The 21,271-nt window shown below is 40.0% G+C and overlaps 1 protein-coding gene across 1 annotated transcript; it reads right to left on the bottom strand.

Annotated features, from left to right (window-relative positions):
* Positions 1-1,596: 1,596 nt before the first annotated feature.
* Positions 1,597-12,285, bottom strand: LOC141338202 (CMP-N-acetylneuraminate-beta-galactosamide-alpha-2,3-sialyltransferase 1-like). The gene is made up of 6 exons (XM_073843752.1): positions 12,046-12,285; positions 11,664-11,854; positions 7,122-7,301; positions 6,769-6,814; positions 6,526-6,645; positions 1,597-1,761 (listed from the first exon to the last, which is right to left on the bottom strand). The coding sequence occupies exons 1-6, from the start codon at positions 12,283-12,285 to the stop codon at positions 1,597-1,599; spliced, it is 942 nt and encodes a 313-aa protein (XP_073699853.1).
* Positions 12,286-21,271: the final 8,986 nt, after the last annotated feature.

The following is a 21,271-nucleotide window of genomic DNA, read 5'->3' as shown; positions in this document are numbered from 1 at the left end:
GCGGGAATAGTGACAGAGGATGAGGACGCTCTATTCAGTGAGCGCAAATTTCCATGCGTTACTCCCCGTTGGCGGAAGCCGAGGCCAACCCGACGAAGACCGGTGCAAGAAGCCGGACTCGTGTGCAGGGGGAAAACAGGACGAAGCCACCGGTGAACCAGATCCGGCAGACGCCAGATAGCAGAGCCGCCGCAAAACAATTCGCGGGAGGGATCCAAGAGAAGGCCAGCCCGCCGATAGGCTTTCAACTTTACGATAAAACCTCCACGGTTGCCTCGCTTCCTCCTCCGCTTTCTCCGCGAGATGTTGAGGGGCCATCGGCGAACACAATCCGGGATATCCGTTCGCGTCTGTCACGTGTTCAGTGTGCACCTCCTCTCATCCGTGAAGAGAACAGGGTGCCAGTGGTGGACCTGCCAATTCCGGTATTCTCTAGGAAATGCCAATAGAGCAGGGCTGTCAGCACAGGTCCCACTACAGGATGTCAGACCCTCATGCCACCCTCACTGAGTCTTTTCTGACAGTTTGTTCAGAAACACACCGGTGGCCTGCTGTAGGTCATTTTGTAGGGCTCTGGCAGTGTTCCTCTCCTGTTCTTCCTTGTAGGAATAGACACCGGTCCTGCTGTTGTCTTGTTACCTTTCTACAGAACTGTCCAGCTCTCCTTGTATAACATCCTGTCTCTCGGTATCTCCAACATGCACTTGAACCTCCTTGCTATGTATGGATGCACCATTCTGGAGAGTTGGATCACATGTGTAAAAAAAAAAAAAAAGGGTTGCAGATACTGCTGTAGTGATTTTGCTTTCGCCAACCTAAGAAGGAGAAATAGTCATGGGTACTCACGTCACCAATGATGTTATGATTTTTTGGATCACGTGTCACTTGAGGCGATTATGAGCACATCAGATAAGAAAGATTGGTGGGATATCTAACTTGTAGAACCACTTACTGTATTATCAACACAAGAAAGACACAAGTGTAATAAAAGTGTAATAATAGGAATCAGTCTGTAGATGGGTGAAGGGCAGAAACTGTATTTTGACCAATAAGAAGTCCTGTCCTTCCCGGCCTTGGTACCAGAGGTCTTCTTCTTGCCCTGTAAGAGGTGTCTGGCTGTTGTCCTAGCATCTTTATCTGATGACTTTGGACAGTTGGGCACCAACATCACTCATCTCTTCCTCACTATAGCTTTTTGTGTGTTGTTTCTCTCTGGACATGACTCTAATAACTGCACTGATCTGGTGATGAGGTTTTAACAGTTCAGCTGATATTGGTAGCCATATTCTCAATCTTCTACCTATCAGCAGTTGTGCAGAGGACACTCCTAAACCCTCAATGACATGTGTTTTGACAGATCCTTCAAATAACTGCTGTTGCTGTTGTAGATACATTTTCAGATTCTGTCAATGACAGCAGTCTGATGTAAGAACATTACTCTAAATGCATTTGAGAAACATTTATTGTTTTCGGAGGTGTGGGGTACTGAGTGTAATGTACATAGTCTTTGTTTTGTTCAGGATGACATTAGTGATAAATGTCTTGAACATACATAAAGTTATAAATACTTAATAAATGAGAAATTCACTGCAATGATCAACATCCTTTATACAACTCGATTCTTTTTTTCTCATGAAGCTTTTGTACAATACTATATTCAAAGCTTCCTCCATGATTGCCAGCATTACGATGATGCTTATTTTGCTCAAAATAATGATGCCAGTTTCCATTTTCATCTGCTCCAAACCCAAAAACACTAACCTGAAAAAGAAAATAAATAAATAAATACACAAAATGACAACCAAATAACTTGTCTTCAACATAAATATGACCTCATCAGTTTTCATAGTTATTTGTATGTAAAGAAGTCATTTAATACAACGGGGTATAAGGGATAATGGACATCCAGCAGGCTGTTATCGCAGAATAAAGCCCGAGAGCATGTACATTTTGTCACGGTTGCGTGTAGGAAAAGCACGGAGATGAGGAGTAAACGAAAGGTCCTTTAATAAAATTCTCACGGGGTAATACAAACAGGGAAATCCAGATGGGCAGGCAGGGGAAAACACAACCAATGTAGCGTGAAGACATTAAACTGAACGAAAAGGAAGGGACAAGCAGGATCTTAAATACACAGGATAATAAAACTTTTCTCTGAGGATATAGAAATGAAACTACCTGCCTGCCTGGAATTCCCAGTCTGCCCTTATATGGAACAAGATTTGATTGATTTCACTGAGGATATAGAAATTGAACTTCCTGCCTACCCTGAACAATCTGTCTGCCCTAAACTGTCTACCAGCTTGAATTTCCAATCCACCATTCCTCAGTGATCTCCACCTATCTCTGCCACCGCTGTTTCCTGTCAGCCCCTCAGCTCACCCTCAGCCGACCATCTGTGTCATGGGCTCGCCGAGGGTCTGCCAGTCTCCATTGGGCTCCCTCGTCCCTCCGGCTCTGTCTCGGTTGGTCGTCGTCCCATCGCCCGGCTCCGTTGGGATCCTTCCTCCGGCTACACCTCAGTCCTCTGTCGCGGACCTCCGCCTCAGTCACCAGAGCCTTGGGCTCTGCCTTGGCCCTCCGGATCCTCGGTGTCACCCAGGATCATCGGCTCTCCATCTCCGCCTTCGGGCTCTTCTGCCACCTGCTCCGCCTCCGTCGGTTGGCCCCCTGGAGTCATCAGCCCTTCCTCCACCATGGCTCCTCTCTCCGTCGGCTCCGCTGTTGGCTACTATAATGGCTGTGGCCTGGGTCTTGCCTGGCTCCTCCTGCTCCAGGTCCCTTCTGTCTCCTCCTTGGCTCCTCCTTCCATCTGATCTCCCCTGGACTCAGTTGTACGTCCTCCTCCCGGATGGCCGCCCTCCGCCAAAAACTCCTCCAGTACAGACTTCCTAATTCCATCTCACATCCATCTTCTACGGGCAGTCCGGAGGCATTTGGACAACTCAGACACGCGTCGTGCTGACATCTCCATCCACCGACCAGGAGACCACGTCTGGTTGTCCATTCGTGACTTCCACCTTTCGGCTGCCCAGTAAGAAGCTACTCCTCTCAGTCCATCCATTTTCTCTTTTCTACAGCATGAGGTTGTGCTTTCCAGAAGGGGGGGATTAATGTCACGCCCCTTTGGACTGTCTGTGTTGGTTTTGCCCATTGTCACACCCCTTTGGACTGTTTAGTTTGGTTTCCCCCTCTTGTGCCCATATTTGGTTGTTCCTGTCGTTACGTCAGTCACCCACACCTGTCTATGTCTCATTATTTTGTGTATTTTAGTTCAGTTCAGTTCAGTGTGATTTGCCCGATCTCAAGGTTGCATTGTGTGTGTGTTTTTCCCTGCCTATTGGATTTACCTGCCTGTTGGATTTACCTGTTTGGATTTATTAAAAGACCTGTCATTGTATTCTCGTCTTCGTGCGAGTCCTTCCTACACACACCCGTGACAGTAAGAAAGAATCTTTCCAATCCAGCCCCCCGCTAATTATAAAAAGCACACAAAAACTCGGAGCAGATCATAACGTAGGGATCATGCATAATCATCCGAAAGCATAAACTGCAAGCTTTTAAAACATCATAGCCCTTACTAAAGCACTGATTTGCTGAAGTAACAGCACAGTTTGATATTAATAGAAGAGAAAATCTTATTATGCATTATATTAGACATGGCAATCAACCAAGCTTTCAAACATTACTTTGCAGGGCTATAACAAACAAAAAGCTATTCTTTTCTTTTCTAAACTATTTGTGATGTTTGAAACAATAGTGGACATTATTATTCAATCCCATATTGTCACACCCCCGGACTTTCTTGTTGGTTTTTCCCGTTCTCCCCCGCAGTTCAGTGTGTGTTTGGTTCCTCCTTCATTGTCTCCACCTGGATGTGTAATCAGTCTGTGTATTTAAGGTGTGTGTTTTCCCCTGTACTCTTGTCGGTCTTTGATGTTATATGGATGTCTTACCCTGCTATTCCTGTGTCTGCTTGTATTCCGTTGGATTTATTAAATATTTGTCTTTTACTACGTCGTTGTTCGTGTGTTCCTGCCTACATTGTGACAGAAAGACCGACCTATACAGTTTATTTTTTTTGGCGTGTTCTCCTCCGTTTTGTTTCCCGTTCGTTTTTCCCAGTCTTTTTGTTTCCGTTGTGTCTCCCCCATGGATTCCTTCCTCCGTCCAGAAATCATCCTCCTCCGGCTGAAGCGGGGGGAATTACCGCTCGAGGGCTACACATCAATGTTCCAGCTAGTAGCTAACAACACCAGCTACCCGGACGACGCGCTCTGTGCGTTCTATGACGCGAGTCTTAGGGTGTACTCACACTAGGCAGTTTGAACCGTGCCCGAGTGCGTTTGACCACCAAAGCGCGGTTCGTTTGACTAGTGTGAGTGCTCCGAACCGTGCCCGGGCGCGGCTCGTTTAGCCGGCCCTGGCCCGCTTGGAAGAGGTGGGCCAGAGCACGGTTCAGTTGGACTCGGGCGCGGTTCGCATGCAGTGTGAGCGCTAACCGTGCTGGAGCACGGAACAGGACGCGTGATGTCGCGTTTTTGCGAGGTAATCAGCGTTTTTATAGTCCATAATCAAAGCTGCAAAGTCCTTGCTGCACTTCAACTGGTAATTAAAAACCTCCTCATACGAACAGCACGATTGCGTGAAAATTTTCATGCCACAAAGGCGAAAGACCTGTTTAATAATAGGCTGTGAGAGGGCTGTGGACCCACGCGGACCAAACGATTTAAAATAATTATCCACAAAGTAAACTATTTCGCGTTCAGCGCGAGCGTTGCTCTTCCTGTTTATCCTGAAACCATCGCAACATAATGACGTAAGCGTGCTCCGGCACGAATGCTGAAACCCTATGTGAGTGCAGGCCAGAGGGGGAGAGGGGAGGGGGGACAATCGTACTCGGGCCCGGTTCAGGTCAACCGTGCCTAGTGTGAGTACACCCTTAACGCATCATGCAGAGCGCCGTCGTCCGAGGACGGCCCTCGAGCCGATTTTGCCGCCTTTGTGGAGTGGACACTGGCGAGAAAAAGACCCGAGTTCCCCGCCTGTTCCAAGGAGAATCTCGTCAGTGCCACTCCAGACCCAGAGCCCAGCCAGCCACCCCGACCCGCGGATTATGAGCCCATCAGAGACGGAAAGCCCGAGCCCGGAGCGACAGCAGTATGGAGTGCCGACGGGGGCAAAACTGCTGATCAGGTGCGTGAGCCGACCATTACATCTGCGACGGTGGAGTGCTTCGTGGAGCAAGAGAGGGCGGTAGAGAGCCCCGCCCACTGCACTATCACTGAGGGTGAGCTGGAACAAGATTATGGGGATGTTATTGACTGTGTCATGGAAATACCTATCTGCCTGGATTTCCCACCCACCCTCCCTCTTCTGCCTAGTCCTGAATCTCCGCTGGTTCCGCCCAGCCTACCTGAATCCCCGTTGTCTGCTGTCTGTCCCCTTGCTCACCCTCAGCCCACCATCTGTGCGGTGGGTTCGCCGCGGGTCTGCCAGTCTCCATCGGTGTCATGGCTGGAGGATCCCTCACCATCGCCTCCAGCCTCAGAGTCCTGGACTCCGCCTCGGCCCTCCGACCCTGCGGCTCCACCCCGGCTCTCTGCTCCCTCGTCTCCGCCGTCGCCCGTCGATCCACCAGGCACCATCGTCCCTCCGGCTCCGCCCTGGTCAGTCGTCGCCCCACCTTCGCCTCTGGACTCTACTCCTCCAGCTGTGCCTCGTCGCGCCGTCCCACCGGCTCTGTGGACCTCCTCCCTCCCGCGGGCACAGCCTCGGTCCTCTGTCGCTCCGGCTCCGCCGCGGATCTCCGGATCTCCATCTCCGCCTTGGTCGCCAGAGCCTTGGGTTCCGCCTTGGCCCTCCGGATCCGCGGTGTCACCCAAGATCATCGGCTTTCCGTCTCCGCCTCGGGCTCTCCCACCACCTGCTCCGCCTCCGTCGGTCGGCCCCTTGGAGTCGTCAGCCCTTCCTCCACCATGGCTCCTCCCTCCATCGGCTCCACCGTGGGAATACATCTTGGCTGCGTTCTGGGTCCCACCTGGCTCCTCCTGCTCCAGCCCATTCCTGTCACATCCTTGGCTCCTCCCTCCGTCACCACCCTGGACTCCATCTTGTGCCCTCCTCCCGGGAGTCCGTCCTCCACCTAAGCCCCCTCCAAAGACTTTGTTCTGTTTCCTTTGTCTGTTTGTCCGGGAGGGGGAGGTAATGTCACACCCCCGGACTTTCTTGTTGGTTTTTCCCGTTCTCCCCCGCAGTTCAGTGTGTGTTTGGTTCCTCCTTCATTGTCTCCACCTGGATGTGTAATCAGTCTGTGTATTTAAGGTGTGTGTTTTCCCCTGTACTCTTGTCGGTCTTTGATGTTATATGGATGTCTTACCCTGCTATTTCTGTGTCTGCTTGTATTCCGTTGGATTTATTAAATATTCGTCTTTTACTACGTCGTTGTTCGTGTGTTCCTGCCTACATCGTGACACATATTGTATTCTTTAAATAATCTATGATTTAATATACTACCAGTTTTACCTGGTCACAGATGTGCATGGCAAATATGAGTGTAATAAAACCAGTGGATGGGTATCTGCCATGTTTCTGCAGCCAGCGCTCTTGAATATACTTCAGAAAACCAGGATGGAGAATCATCACCTGAGACCACAGAAAGAAATCACATCGGGACACTCAAACAATTATTATATTAATGTGTTATTCAAATATTCAAACATCTCTTCAGAGTGAATGCCTGATAGGCTGTTTAACTAGGCTACTCACCTTTTCCCTGTTTGCTTTTATATAAGATTTTACTGGAACATATGTTCTAAAGAGAAAGGAAATTATGCTGTTATGACCATTTGTGAATAACTGCAGTGCTTCTAGGGCAAACCTTATTTACTGTATGTAAATATATAAAGCTGAATAGCTTTATATATTTTATTTGTCAACATAAAAATAAGAATAAACCTACAGGCTGAAGCAGCATAGTGGGCACCGATGAAATAAAGTGATGTCTTTATGGTAAAAGTGTTGAAGCATGCTTTAAAGTAAAAGTAATGACAAATTTTACACAACTGAATTGACGAGAGCGTGTTGATGTGATGTGTGTTGATTTGTTAAACCGGTCTCACCGATCAATGTGTTTGGACGTAAAGACGCTGATAAGCCACTGCAGATCCACAGTCTTGAAAGGGATCAGTACCAGGTGAGTGGAGTTGTCCATGTCCACAGCGCTCTCGGGGTAGATGAAACGGTGAGTTGTCTTAGACCCCACATCCCGCTCAAATCCTTCAGTTGGGCCCTTATTTATCCTGACAAAATTATTGAGGCAGATGTTTTATGTGCTCTCTGATGGTGTGTTCCTTAAACACTCATCTTTATTTGCTTTTAATCAATGACTAAGGCCTTGTGTCCACCAAAGTTAAAAACGCCAGGCACTCTGCTGAAAAAGTAAGAGCACTTGAGAACTCTTCTGCGGCACAGCTTTTTTTTTTTTAAATAATGTTTTTCAGTTGAGACACTTTGGCAGTGATGAGCAATGTGTTTTGCCCAAAGTTGAACATTCTTCAACTCTTTGTGGCGAGAACACAACAGCGAATGTGGAGCACTCAGCGTGAAATGAAACGCTCAGCACCTCGTCACGCTCCTTATGTTTAAAAAAAAAAATGTAGCGCTCCAAGTGAAAACTATGACGGCCTTTTTTTGTGCCACGTTTAAAAAAACAATCAAACTGGGATTACGAGATTAAAGTTGTAATATTTCGAGAATAAAGTCAAAATACTATAAAAATAAAGTTTAAATATTTCAAGAATAAAAATTAAGAGACTTTATTCTCAAAACATTTTGAAATTTATTCACATAATATTTCTACTTTATTCTCGTATTTTGACTTCATTCTTGTAATGTTTCTGTCTGGGTTTGGGTAGAGGGATGAGGCTATGATGCAGAGTATGGGCTTTTTATTGGAAAATAAAATAAACAAAACAACCAACAAAAACTACACCGAGGGGGAAAACAGGCAACAGGACAAGGCTTGGCTAGGCAGGAACAAGGGAGGGCAGGACACATCCAGGTTAAATACGTTGACAAACTGGTGCAGGACTGCAAACACAAGGAGAAGAAGTAGGGAGCAATACACCTTATTCAGCCCGCCGCCATGTTGTATCGAAAACGAGGCTGTGAGGGATAGCAGTTCAGCAGCGTCCACTGTGGCATATTGTTGCGTATCAAGATGTAGATTGTATAACTGTAAAATAATACGTCATTTCACAATTTTCCACAGGACAAAGAGCTCCAGAAAACATGGATTGTTCGACGGGACATATGACTTAACTTACAGGTAACAATATTGCATTTATTTAAGAAAATGACTGGAAAGTAGCCTGTTGGCTAGCTGCTAATTTCTAATGTGAGCATGTTTATCTTCCTTTAAAGTTTAAACGCTTACACAGAGTTTTTCAAATTATGTTATATAGATTAAAATGCTTAACGGCTTGTGTTAAGAGCCTGCAGCTAGGTCGTAAGCGTCCTCCCGACCTTTATTATGAAATTAAGATTAACATGATATTTTCCTCGTCTAAAGCAAAACAGAAACAAACAATAATGTTCTGAATATTATTTTCGGATTTTAAAAGGGGTTGACCTCAAACACTACATGGCAAACAAATAAATAAATGTTATCTTCTGATCGCTTTGCATAAAAATAAACTTCCTACCCACTGTTTTTTGTATGACTTAACATGCTGTCTGAAAGAGGCTTACGACCTAACTACAGGCTCTTAACGCAAACTATTACGCATTTTAATCTTTAAAACATCAATATCTTTTTCATTTACGATCGCAAGGTTTTCCTTTCGTGAGGCTTTTGAGTCCAGTTAAACACAGACGGAGCTGAAACCTCCTTAAGGTTCTTAATTCCAGTCAGTGTTTTTGAGATTCCACAGTCATTTGTAAATAAATGCAATATAGTTACCTGAAAGTTAGGTGCTATGTCCCGTCAAACTTTAAAGGTGCCATAGAATGCATTTATACAATATTTTAAATTGTTCTCTGATATCTACATAGAAGGTATATGGCATGGGAAAGGGCAAAAAATCTCCAGAAACAGTTTTACAGGTCCATTTACAACCCTAGGATTTGTCCCTAGAATGAAATGCTCTGTTATTGCCTTATTTGGAAGCTTCATGAATATTAATGAGCTCTGCTCTGATTGGCTGTCTCACAGAGCTGCTCATCTCTATAGCTGGCACATTGATAAAAATATATATTTAATTAGGAGTTCTAGCCGCTTTTAATATGTGGTTTGTTGAATCTGCCGTTTTGAATCGCCGACATTTTAGTCTTACTAAAATGTCTGTGATGCATGTGCTCTGTGTAACGTTATAATGCAGAGGGAATGCTTACTTACCACACAAGTTCAGCTGCTTGTCAGTGATACTCGGGATCTGTAAATCATTCGCCATCATCAGTGTAATTATTTCTCCATCTTTCGCCATCATCAGCGCAGTCATCTCTCTGTTTATGTGGTAAGTGAAATCCTATGTATTGAAATGTAATTGGCTAGCGCTAGCATTAAGCTAACCGTGTCCCTTCAGTGGCTTGCCTTGTTTTACTGATGTGCAGACGTTACCAATGATTGGACGATGCAAATGTTGGGGGCGTAACTATTAACGATCGGGGCTATTGCTTAACAGTGTTATGTTGGAATTGACCTATTTTTCGGTGGTCTTTTGCAAACACTAGATTTATATAAGAAGGAGGAAACAATGGTGTTTTAGACTCATGGTATGTCATGTCCATGTACAGAACTGTTATTATTTAACTATGCCAAGGTAAACACGGTTTTCCATTCTATGGCACCTTTAATAATACACATTTTCTGAAGTTCTTTGTCCTGTGGAAATTTGTGAAATGAAATATTCTCTTTATTTTTATGACTAAACGATCTACATCCCGGTACGCAACAATACGCCACAGTGGACGCTGCTGGACTGCTATCCCTCACAGCCTCACATAAGGCGTATTGAGGCAGGTAACTAGGAAAACACAGGTGGGGCAAATAAACCAATAATCAGGAAACAAGATTGGTGGGGTCCAGACAATAGACGTGAACGCACATGGCACATGAAACCAAACAAGACAAAAGCCATGTGCACACAAAACAAAAACACAAGCACATGGCCAGCATTACAAATCACAAGCCATGTGCTTGAACAAAAAAGACACGAACACACAGCTAACGAGAATACTAAGCTGTGTGTTCACACAAAACATGACATGAAAGCATGCAACAGAAAACACAAGCTGCGTGCAACAACAACACAAGACAGGAGAGACCGCACACTCCCGCAACAAGACAGAACAAGTGTGAGTGTCCGAACCCTGACACAAAACCGTGTGATCCCAACACCACACTCCAACAAGAAATAAGGCATGCAAACAACATAAAAACAAGACATGACAGGAGTGTCAGGGCTCCGTCACAAAACCACAAGAAAACTAGACCGAAGTGACAGAACCCTGACAATTTCAACTTTATTGTCATAAAATTTCTCTTTATTCTTACAGTATTTTGACTTTATTCTCGTAATATTTCAACTTTATTCTCATAATATTTAGACTTTATTCTCATAGTACTTCAACTTTATTCTTGAAATATTTTCATAGTGTTTTGATTTTATTCTTGTAATATTTTGACTTTATTCTCGAAATGTTACGACTCGTAATCTTAGATTTTTTATTTTATATATATATATATATATATATATATATATATATATATATTTTTTTTTTTTTTTTTTTTTTTTGTACGTGGCATTGAAACACCAACATAGAAAACAATTGAATCCTCATGAAAAAAAAAAAAAAAATGTCCTAATTTAAGTCTAACTCACTTTGGTATTTGTTGTGTGCCACACATGGGTAGAACATAAGGAGACGAGATTTGTCATGATTTCAGTTCTTTTAAAGTCCTATAGATTAATCGTGACCATCTTCGCACTAACAAATTATTATTATTATTATTATTTGTATCTGATTTGATTTTTGACCATGTCACAATCTTTTAAGGACTGTGTCTTCAACATGTTCGTCCTTCTGGACCTTAGTGCAGTCTCTGACATTCTCTGTCACTACACAATTCTGCTTATCTGTGCTTGATATCACAGGCACCATGCAACCACTGGCTGGGTTCCATTCTTAAATATTGGCAGCAATTTCTCTTAATTACAATAACCAAAGCGTGTCCTGTTTCTGTTTCCTGCTCTGTTTTGGAAACATTTTTAGAGGCATGTTAGAGGCATACACCCTGGCTCCTATTTAAATGCACTTTTTAATGCAAATAACTTTATGCAAAGTTAGAACTGCCAAGAGTCATTCACTCCACGCTAAAACATAAATAGGTGTTGTGTTACAACAATACCCCAACTAGGTTATCATTACAATTTTTTTGTGGTTTATTTATCATTTGCCATTAGTACTTGACTTACTATGCATCACCTTTTGCAATGCTAATAACACATAATATACAACACAAACCTTTATCTAAGCTGAATTTAGCATTAAGAAATATTTATAAGTCAATCTGTACGTGAAGAAAAGAGAGATACGAATATGTATGGAATAATTACTGTAGTTTACACAGACTCCATGCAGTTACCAGCTCTCTTACTCACCTAATGACAAGATCATGGGCATCAATGAGAGCACCATAGTGGGATCTTTTGAGGTTCCCAGAATTCCCCACTACAGCACAGGTTCTGCAGCGCCATGGACTAGCATCAGAGTAATCTTCTTCATTTGGAAAGACGCCAAATAACATCTCCGCTACGGCTTTGTAGTTCACTCTACTCTTATATTGTAGCTTCTGTTTAAACAGTATGGAAGGACATACATGATTATCAGAGTTGTCTCCTCTGCTAAATAACATGTTTAAACCAATGTGCTCCAATAGTACAATCAACTAGATTTTTTTCAAGGTATTATGCAAAGTATTATGCAACAAATGAGATAGCATAAAGAATCATACATTGTGGCTATATCGGACGAGGCACTTACTTGCCACCACCAATAGAGGCCGTTGCTGAGTTCACTGTTTTTCTTAGTCAGTAAGGGTTGGGCGTTGGGGTTGAAACGCTGTTGAAACCAGGTGTCATGAGCAGTGTCTGTCACACACTGACCACATGCACACGATCCAAAGATAAGCCTTTGTACAGAAGGCCGAGAAAATATAAATAAACAGATGACCAAACTCACACTTAAAGTGATGTACCGGGCTCTTTTGGCAGAAGAACACATCTTTTACTCATCTCTTGAGCCCTTGAACAAAAAAAGTATTTTAGTAATTTTTACAAGTATTGTAAGTACATATAAATATAATATTATGTTTATCATAGAACTTCAATCACACTAAATAACCCAGCCCCAGACATGCTTAAATAGCAAACTACATTGATTGAACTTTTAAAGTTATATCAATACCAGGTTCATTTTTTCCTCCCAGAATTGCACTTTACCTGAACTGATCAAACCAATACAGTAATAAATAACAACAGCCACATTAAAAACATACCAAATGTGACGTATTCCAGTAATTAAAAACTGCTTTACCTTTAGAAACCATCTTGTAAACAGTTTGAACAACTTGAACAGCTTTTATCAGAATCCTTACTCTTAAATGTACTTGATTTAAATAAAGCTTAGCGTTTCAACTCACCTGTGCAGATGTGGAGAGCAGAAGGACTGATGCGCATCTCAAGTGTTTCATCATTAATCTTACTTTCAACAGCACAGATTATAGCTCATCGATGAGCCCTGACGTTTAAGTAGCTAATGGTTGAACGTGTAAGTGTGGGAGCGTGTGTCTGCTTTTACACAGCAATGGAAATATTTGAATAACTACAAATAAGCCTGGGCAAATTCCTGCATGTTTCTCTCTTTTCAACAGAACTTCTAGGCTGTGGCTTTCAATGTTAAACAGTGACTTTGGATTTTAAATGTGAGGAGATATACATATAATTTTGTGTAAACATTAAACAGTGAGCAAACAAACAGTAGTAAAGTCAATACACCGTATTATTCTAATTATAAATGCACATTCAAGAAATGGCAGAAGAAAAAAAAAAATCCGGAAATGTTATATATGATATTTATTGCTCTATATTTAGAGTGATATTGCCATGTGTTACCTATAAGGTAATATATTACTATCACACACACACATACATCCTCCATATATATGCTATATACAATTAATTCATATGAAGCAGCCATACATACATAAAAAAAATTCATTAGGGATTTAATTGATGGTGTGTGTCACACCCCTGGACTGTGTTTGTTGTTTTTTTCCTTATGTGCCTATATTTGGTTATTTCCTGTTCCTGCCCTCATTATGTCATTATTAGTTAATCACCTACAGCACCTGTCAGTCTGTCATTAGCATCCCTTTAATTAGTTGGTTCAGAAATGTGTTTGTTTGTTTGATCTTAAGGTTATATATGCGTGTGACTACCCTCTCTGTGGATTTACCTGTTGTATCACCTGTTTGGATTAAAGTAAAGACTTTATTGTGACCTTTTGTTCTCGTACACCTTCATTCCTCGCACAAACCGTGACAGTGTGCCACATATATTTAACATACACACATTTCTTTGATATGTACAAGTGAAACATGCATTGTGTGAGTCTAGGATGTTAGGTTTTATACGTTCATATGTTTCTACTTCATATGTAACATATTTCACATATGGAAATGTATGTATTACATAACAATATGTCAGAAATTAAAATTGGCATTTTATAAATTTCAACAAAGGGAGTAAAATAAATTACCATTCATGCAAAATTCAGCCCCAACCCCAATCAACACAACTGAAGCAGTTCATGCAGATGTTCAGCAGCACTTGATCATTATAGACAGGTGTATTTAATCGGGGTTAGAACTGAACTCTGCAGGTAGGTAAATCTCCAAGAACAGGATTGGGCAGCCCTTACTGCCCCTACTGCCTTACATCATCATGAGGAACAACTGCCATCTGAATCTAAACTGCTTTCCCAATCTTATATCCAGTATCTTATTATGAAGTTCCAAACGTAGGTTCGGGAGGAGCCTAATCATTCAGTGCTGTCAATCATCATTATGAGTCTATATAAGTAGCACTCATTGCACTGTCCCAGCATCAATTCTTCCAGCATCCCTCCACCTCCCCTTATCACATTCACTGTAAACCCAAATGCTCAAAATAATTAAAATTATTGAGTAGCATAAACTTAATTTTCTGAAACAGTTCTACTAACCTAAATATTTTGAGTTTATGTGACTTTTTATAGTTTTTGAGTGAATTAAACTGATTATTTTTAATTTACTGAAACAATTTGCTTATTAAGTAAGTTCCACTTAGGTATATAATTTAACTGTACTTATTTCTTGTTGTTTCAACATTGTGTGTGTGTGTGTGTGTGTGTGTGTGTGTGTGTGTGTGTGTGTGTGTGTGTAACCAATTGTTTGTCATTATTAATTAAATTATATGTTTTTAAATAAGTTGATGTTTTAAAAAATACTTAATTTTCCTAATAATGGTTGGGTCTTCATAAATTCAGCTGTAAAAGATTTTAGCAAGAAAAATATTCAATTCACTCTAAGCACTAATTTTACATACATTTACAGCTGGTTTAATGTGAGCACAAATAGAATATTAAGGAATCACTGCTTAAGATAATAAGCAATTAGCTTATGAAACAAAAACTCAAGAAGATCGTAATTTAAGAGCTCAGAATTGTAACTTAAATGAACATGTCAGTGGGTTCAACATTAGAGTTTTTTTTTTTTTACTATCGCAGGCAGGGAAAAAAATGTTTTACATTTTTTTTTTTTTTAATTTCTTAACCCTCTGGGCCTCTTCGGTCATTTTTGACCGAAAATGTTATGTTTTGAATTTTTAAAAATCGTAGCTTCATCAGAATGAGATGACACTTGGCGACTTTTGTTGCATTAGCTATGCGAGTACAAAAAAAAATCAGTGACATGATTCGGATATGTTAAAGGGTCAAAAAAAAAAAATTAGTCACACTTGGCTCCTTCGCGGTCAAAAATGACCGACATAGGAAATGAATGGGAAATATGAAAAAATGTGATAATTCAGATAATCTTTTGGTAATACAAGCTACAAATCAGCCACTGTGCCGAAAAGAAGTGTTCAGCAAGCAAGGACTGACACTCTAAAATAACAAAAGTACAGAACTGACACAACACACGCACACACACACACACACACACACACACACACACACACACACAGACACACACACAGAAATAAGCAGAAAAATGCAAAACCTGATATTTATCCAATCCAAAAAAAATCTAAACTTTGCCAAAAGTAATCTTTTAGAATGTCTGAATATATTTCTAAATGCAAAGTCTATTAAAGTTAAGAAACAGTAAAAAAAAACAAAAAAAAAAAAAAAAAAAAAAAAAAAAAACAATAGGAATCCCAAAGCCCCTGTATATATGTATATAGGGAGATACAGGAGTTTACATGGCATTACACAAGTTTTTATTTTTTATGCCACTAGATGGTGCAATTTTCACTTTTAAAAAATGGATTTTAAATGCTTTTACTCTATTTTAATGTGAAATGTTGTATTTATTGAAAAATAATAAATACATAATTAAATAAAAAAATATAATATAAAATATAATTCTAGTGGGAAAAAATTGCTCATTAAAACTGTATAAATATTGCATAGATTCGTAAAAAATGCTAAAAATTCTAAATAATAATTACAAAATATTATTGAACAAAAATGTATTTAATTGATTTTCCTGAAGAAAAAAAAAGTTACTTTTTAAGGCTTCGGTCACTTTTGACCGCGAGGGAGCCAAGTGTGACCCCTTAATGAGGAGGCCCAGAGGGTTAAATTAAAAAGTTACGACTCGGTTGCCGTAAGGGTCATCATTTTATTGGTTTACAAGGCTCACGTGCCCGAAGATCAATGTGAGACTTGCGACGTTGACACCGGAACTCGCAACATGTGGATAGTTTTTAAGTTACGTTCACGTTGGCGCCACAAGAGACTGCGATGCAGTGAGGAGGATGTTAACTTCAAGCTGTCGGCAGTTATCAGCAACGTCGGTTTCACGGTAAGTGTTAAATGTGTTTTTAAACAGGGGTTTATCTAGTAAACAGTTGCAACAGTTTAATCAAGACAGAACTTTAAACAGCGTTCGTCAGTTACGTGTATTTACTTTCAAAAGTCATGAATGTCTAGCAAGGAATAACTGACGAAATAGGCCTAATAAAAACAATGAACGACGAAGCATGTTACACATCAGCTAATTTATATAATTTTTAAACGGACCATAGTCTATAATTCCGCGTGTTCAATTTAGCCTAAAGTTACATTTGTTTTAAAGACATTAGGCTCTGAGATTGTTACGTCCGTGACACGCGATTAAAAAAAAAAACATCCATTGCTTATCCATTGCTAATTTTGTCTGGTGTGCACACAACTAGATAACTTAGAAAATATACTTTTCCCATTGTGTTGGCGTGCCACTGATACGCAAATAGGGAGCTGGAGATCATGTGCCATTGCAGAAATGTGCCAGTAAAGCTTGTAATTTGGCAAAATGATATAGAGCCGTTATGTGTTTTGACTGATGTCGTCTGTTTAGAAATATAAAACAGCGCTGATATGTCTATATGAAGAGGTCCACATTTATCATTTTCCTGCTTAATATTTAAACAGCCTTGTCTATTATATAGTACTCCCCTCTATGTTTGGTGTAACATTAACATACATTTTTCTATCTGTACACATGAAAAAACACATTAGGCCTACAACGAACACAGTGTTAGTTGTATTCTCTGGTCATGATCATGTAACCTGTTAGTTGACTTGTACTTATTTAATAATTAAACTATTTTGATGGAGCTATACACTTTCTAACATTAATTTTGTTTTTCTTTCAGGTTGTTGGCTACAGTATGATTTGGCAATGTAAGTTGTGCCCAGCTTCCTTTTACTAATAGATTGCAAATATTTAAGCACTACAGACTGCAGCAGTCACTTTTCCAGTGTAAGCCCCCTTCCATGCATCTATAATGATTGCATGTGTACATTTAAGACACTTAATAGTCTTAGAACTCATTTGTCAAGATATCATACTCGCCAATTTGGCAGTAGTGCAGAACACTCTCAGCAGGCTCTGTTATTTAAATACCCTTTATGCCCATTTCAGCAGCAATTTTCTGAATCTGAGCAATTTTCATCTTCCTAGACTGATGACCCTGTTCAGACAGAAGGCAGGCAGAACCAGGAAGACATCAGATGTTTTGATTGAAATCCTAAAAATCCACGATGAACAGGTAATAATAATTGTTGTTATACCTAATTTATAGGTCTAATTCTTAATTAAAAGAGGAACATTGGAAAACATTTGAAAAGTTTGATGATTCAAATGAGCTTTGAATAAAACAACTTGTCCACTCTTTTTGTTATTTGTCTGATTTTGTATATCTGATTGTATTGTTCAACATTAAGTTATGTACAATTTTATTTTTATCGTTATAGTTGTTTCATGACATACACACCAAGCGTGTTACTGTTCTCCATGCCCTTCCTGTGTATCTACGTGAGGACGTCTCTGAGTTTTTCAAGACTTGCACAGAGGTTTTTTTTTTTTTTTTTTTATCTCACGACCATATTAAGTAAACGGTTCATATAAATAAAGACATACTTACATGCTTAGCCTTGCTTTCAATTCTATCAAATCACATAGTTTGTGTGATTTGAAGAGATTTGTTTTCTTTGACCTCACTGTAAAAAAAAAACTTTGGTACTAGATTGCTTTAAACAAAATTAAGTGTTTTTATAGGTTTTTTAGCGTAGTATCAATTTCTTGTTTACTGGTAGCTTAGCTGGTCCTGTAGAACACTGATCTTCTGTTTAAAATGGTTATACTGTAGTTTGTTCACACAACAATCAAAATCATTAAACTGTCTGTCAGTTGGTGTGAAGCAATATTGTTTGTTTAATCTCATGACTTACTTAATGCCTTTATCTTTGCACTAAACCTACTGTAAATATTTTTGTCAAAATCTTTAATACTTTTATCTATTTTAATTTACAGGACACATCTGATGAGCCAGAGCTTTTAGATGTTTCAGTGGCCCTCCACACAGTCATCAAAGATAATGAGACAAGTCCAGTTCACTTCCAGCCTGTGAAAATCTCTGTTGTCATTGAAAGCGAGATTGTGGGCAACCTCCCCAGCTTTGCTGGTGCCTTCCTGGTAATGTTTGGATGCACTACACCTCAGCTATCCAAGGGAACTGACCAACACTTTTGAATTCATTCAGAAGACTTGGTCTTGACGATGGTAAACTGTCACCCAAGTTACAGAGTCTCAAAAATGACTTGATGCGCATGTAGAGATTTATCAGAATAATTACTAAGGCCTGGCAGGTCCTCTGTAGTTCAATGTAGGTTATTTCTGTGAAAATAATGGTTAAAATGTTTCTGTACCGATTGTTTTTTTTTTTTTTTTTTCCCCCACAATATGCACAGTGTGCCTTTTTGTATTTATTGTTATTTGTTATTTGGCATTACAGTTTTTTACAGACGCTAGGACACATTTCTCAATACTTAGGTCACTTTTGCAAAACTCTTGACACAGTGAGCACAACAGAAGTCTATGTGGGCTAAACTGAGGATCAATTATCATTGTTTTGGCACAAAATGCATTCAATGACTACATCTCTCAAATTTCATGAATTCTTTTCTCACTCAATAACTCAGACACAACAACTGCCAAAAATCTTTGTACGTACAGCACATTTTGCACATGCTTACATACTGTTTTCAAAACTGTTAAACTTATGTTCCAAACAATAACATAATGCAAAACTGAACAAGACAGCAAAATTCAACAGCAATATTTTATTGAAACATATTTCAAATCTAAAAATGCAGTAGATTAGCATTACTTTTTTATCTGTATCAGCTGATGGTGTGTATACAAATTCTTGTATTTTGGAATTACTTAGTACAAAAAAATAAAAAATAAATAAACAACATAAAATATTGACGAATTCTGCATCATGTCTGATTCATTCCAGTAACATATATTGCAGTTATAAACAATATATATTGCAATTATAAACAGATGTTTCCTTGTTTTACACAAGAAAACACTGTGTAATGCTACATGTTGTTAGTGTTTTTTAGGTCATTGTTTTGTGGCTGACAAAGTGTGTTTGTCGGCTGTCAACCTTTCCTAGTGTTCTGGAAGAATAAGTTTATTTGAGACCTGAATAAAGTGTTTTGGTAGTTGTAGTGCATTTTGAATGTGAAATGAACTGCTTTGCCAAACTGAAAGTCAGTTAGGAGAATTGTGTGAAGAGTTTTGCAAAAGTGGCCTAAGTATTGAGAAATGTGTCCTAGCGTCTGTAAAAAACTGTAATACAGCTCTTGTTCTTGAGAGTTAAAGGGATAGTTCACCCAAAATGAAATTGATGTTTATCTGCTTACCCCCAGGGCATCCAAGATGTAGGTGACTTTGTTTCCTCAGAAAAACACAAACGAAGATTTTTTTTTTAAGAAAACCGGTGCAGTCTGTCAGTCATATAATGGGCGTGGATGGGCACCAAACCTTTAAAAGTAAACGAAAACATGCACAGACAAATCCAAATTACACCCTGCGGCTCGTGACGATACATTGTCCTAAGACACGAAACGATCGGTTTTTGTGAGAAACTGAACCGTGTTTATATCATTTTTTACCTTTGATACACAGCCACGTCCATCATGAGTCATGAGGAGATCATCATCCGGCTCGTGACGTGTGAACGCGCTCTGTAGTAGAATACGCAAACGCCGGAAGCGATTTGTCGCATGTATACGACACTCATTGTTTACACAGAGCACAGAGATTGTGTAGCGATTATTCAAAATGGTAATTACTTTCGTGTATCCTGATTGTTCAAACCGATTTAAAGCTAAAAGATTACGTTTGCTTGCGCAAACTCATCCGGGACTTTTCCCTGATTTCCCCTTACGGCGTTTGCGTATTCTACGCCTGAGCGCTACACATGTGACGTGACTGATGCCAAACTCGTGCTCATGACAGATGGACGTGGCTGTGTATCAAAGGTAAAAAATGATATAAATACTGTTCAGTTTCTCGCAAAAAACGATCGTTTCGTGTCTTAGGACATCAATGTATCGTCACGAGCCGCAGGGTGTAATTTGGATTTGTCTGTGCATGTTTTTGTTTACTTTTAAAGGTTTGGTGCCCATCCACGTCCATGATAAGGCTGGCAGACTGCACTGGTTTTCTTAAAAAATCTTTGTTTGTGTTTTTCTGAGGAAACAAAGTCACCTACATCTTGGATGCATTGGGGGTGAGCAGATACTCAAAATTTGAGGCAACGAGTTACAGCAAAAATTTTAAGTTTTGAGGCATGCAATTTTGAGTCTTGTGTGTCAAAGATTGAGTTACTTGTACTTTTAAAACAAATGACAAAGACTAATAAATATTGAGTTTATGCTACTTAAAAATGGTTCTTTGTGTACTTATTTCTTTGTGTAATGTTAACTTAATTCCATGAGAATGGGTAAGGAAAGTTTTAAATCACTATAAATGAAAATATTTAAGTTGATTTGTAAACAAGTTTTAATTGAATTGTAATTAAAATGTTTATGTAGCACGTAATCCAAATATTTAACCTTTGAAATATATTTTTAAGTTCATTATCTTAAAAAATTGAGGCAACATCAATTTTTTTTGAGTTCTGCTTACTAATTTGGTTTTACAGTGTTCTCTATTTCTGTTATTCTGCCTCTTGGTAGTACCTCAATGGGGAAGTGAACTCTGAGCTCAAACCAAGCTTTGTGTTTTAACCCCAATGAGGACAGCAAGCAAAGTTTGATTACCATTAACCATCAGGACTGGATAAGTGTAACGGTACGCTATGTAGGAAGGACGCAGGAGATAAGGAGTATAAACTAGACAGACTTTAATAAAGCAAATACAAGGAAATACAAACGAGGACCAGGCTTAAACACATGTACCACATAGTAGACTAGACAAACAAGAACTCAACAGGCAGGAATATAAATACAAAGGATAATTAAAGCTGCAAGCAGCGATGAACAGGCCCCTGCCATCTGCGCAGTCGCCATCCCGATGGCATCAGGAAAACGGTGCCCAGTTGGCACATGTATTCACAGTAACCCTCTGCCAGTTTGGATTTTTCTTGCATGTTATTAGCTATACTTC

This window comes from Garra rufa, chromosome 7 (genome assembly GCF_049309525.1).
Source record: "Garra rufa chromosome 7, GarRuf1.0, whole genome shotgun sequence".
NCBI lineage: Eukaryota > Metazoa > Chordata > Actinopteri > Cypriniformes > Cyprinidae > Garra > Garra rufa.
Note: the sequence above shows the minus strand (reverse complement) of the source record. Positions and strands in the feature narration are given on the sequence as shown.

Bases quoted from the DNA above. Each gene is read 5' to 3' on its own strand.
- LOC141338202 (XM_073843752.1), bottom strand. From the start codon at position 12,285: ATGTGTTCTTCTGCCAAAAGAGCCCGGTACATCACTTTAAGTGTGAGT. The intron at 6,815-7,121 runs GTGAGACCGGTT...CTTTCTCTTTAG, and splicing joins ACGTCCAAACACATTGATCG to AACATATGTTCCAGTAAAAT. The intron at 6,646-6,768 runs GTGAGTAGCCTA...CTGTGGTCTCAG, and splicing joins TAAAAGCAAACAGGGAAAAG to GTGATGATTCTCCATCCTGG.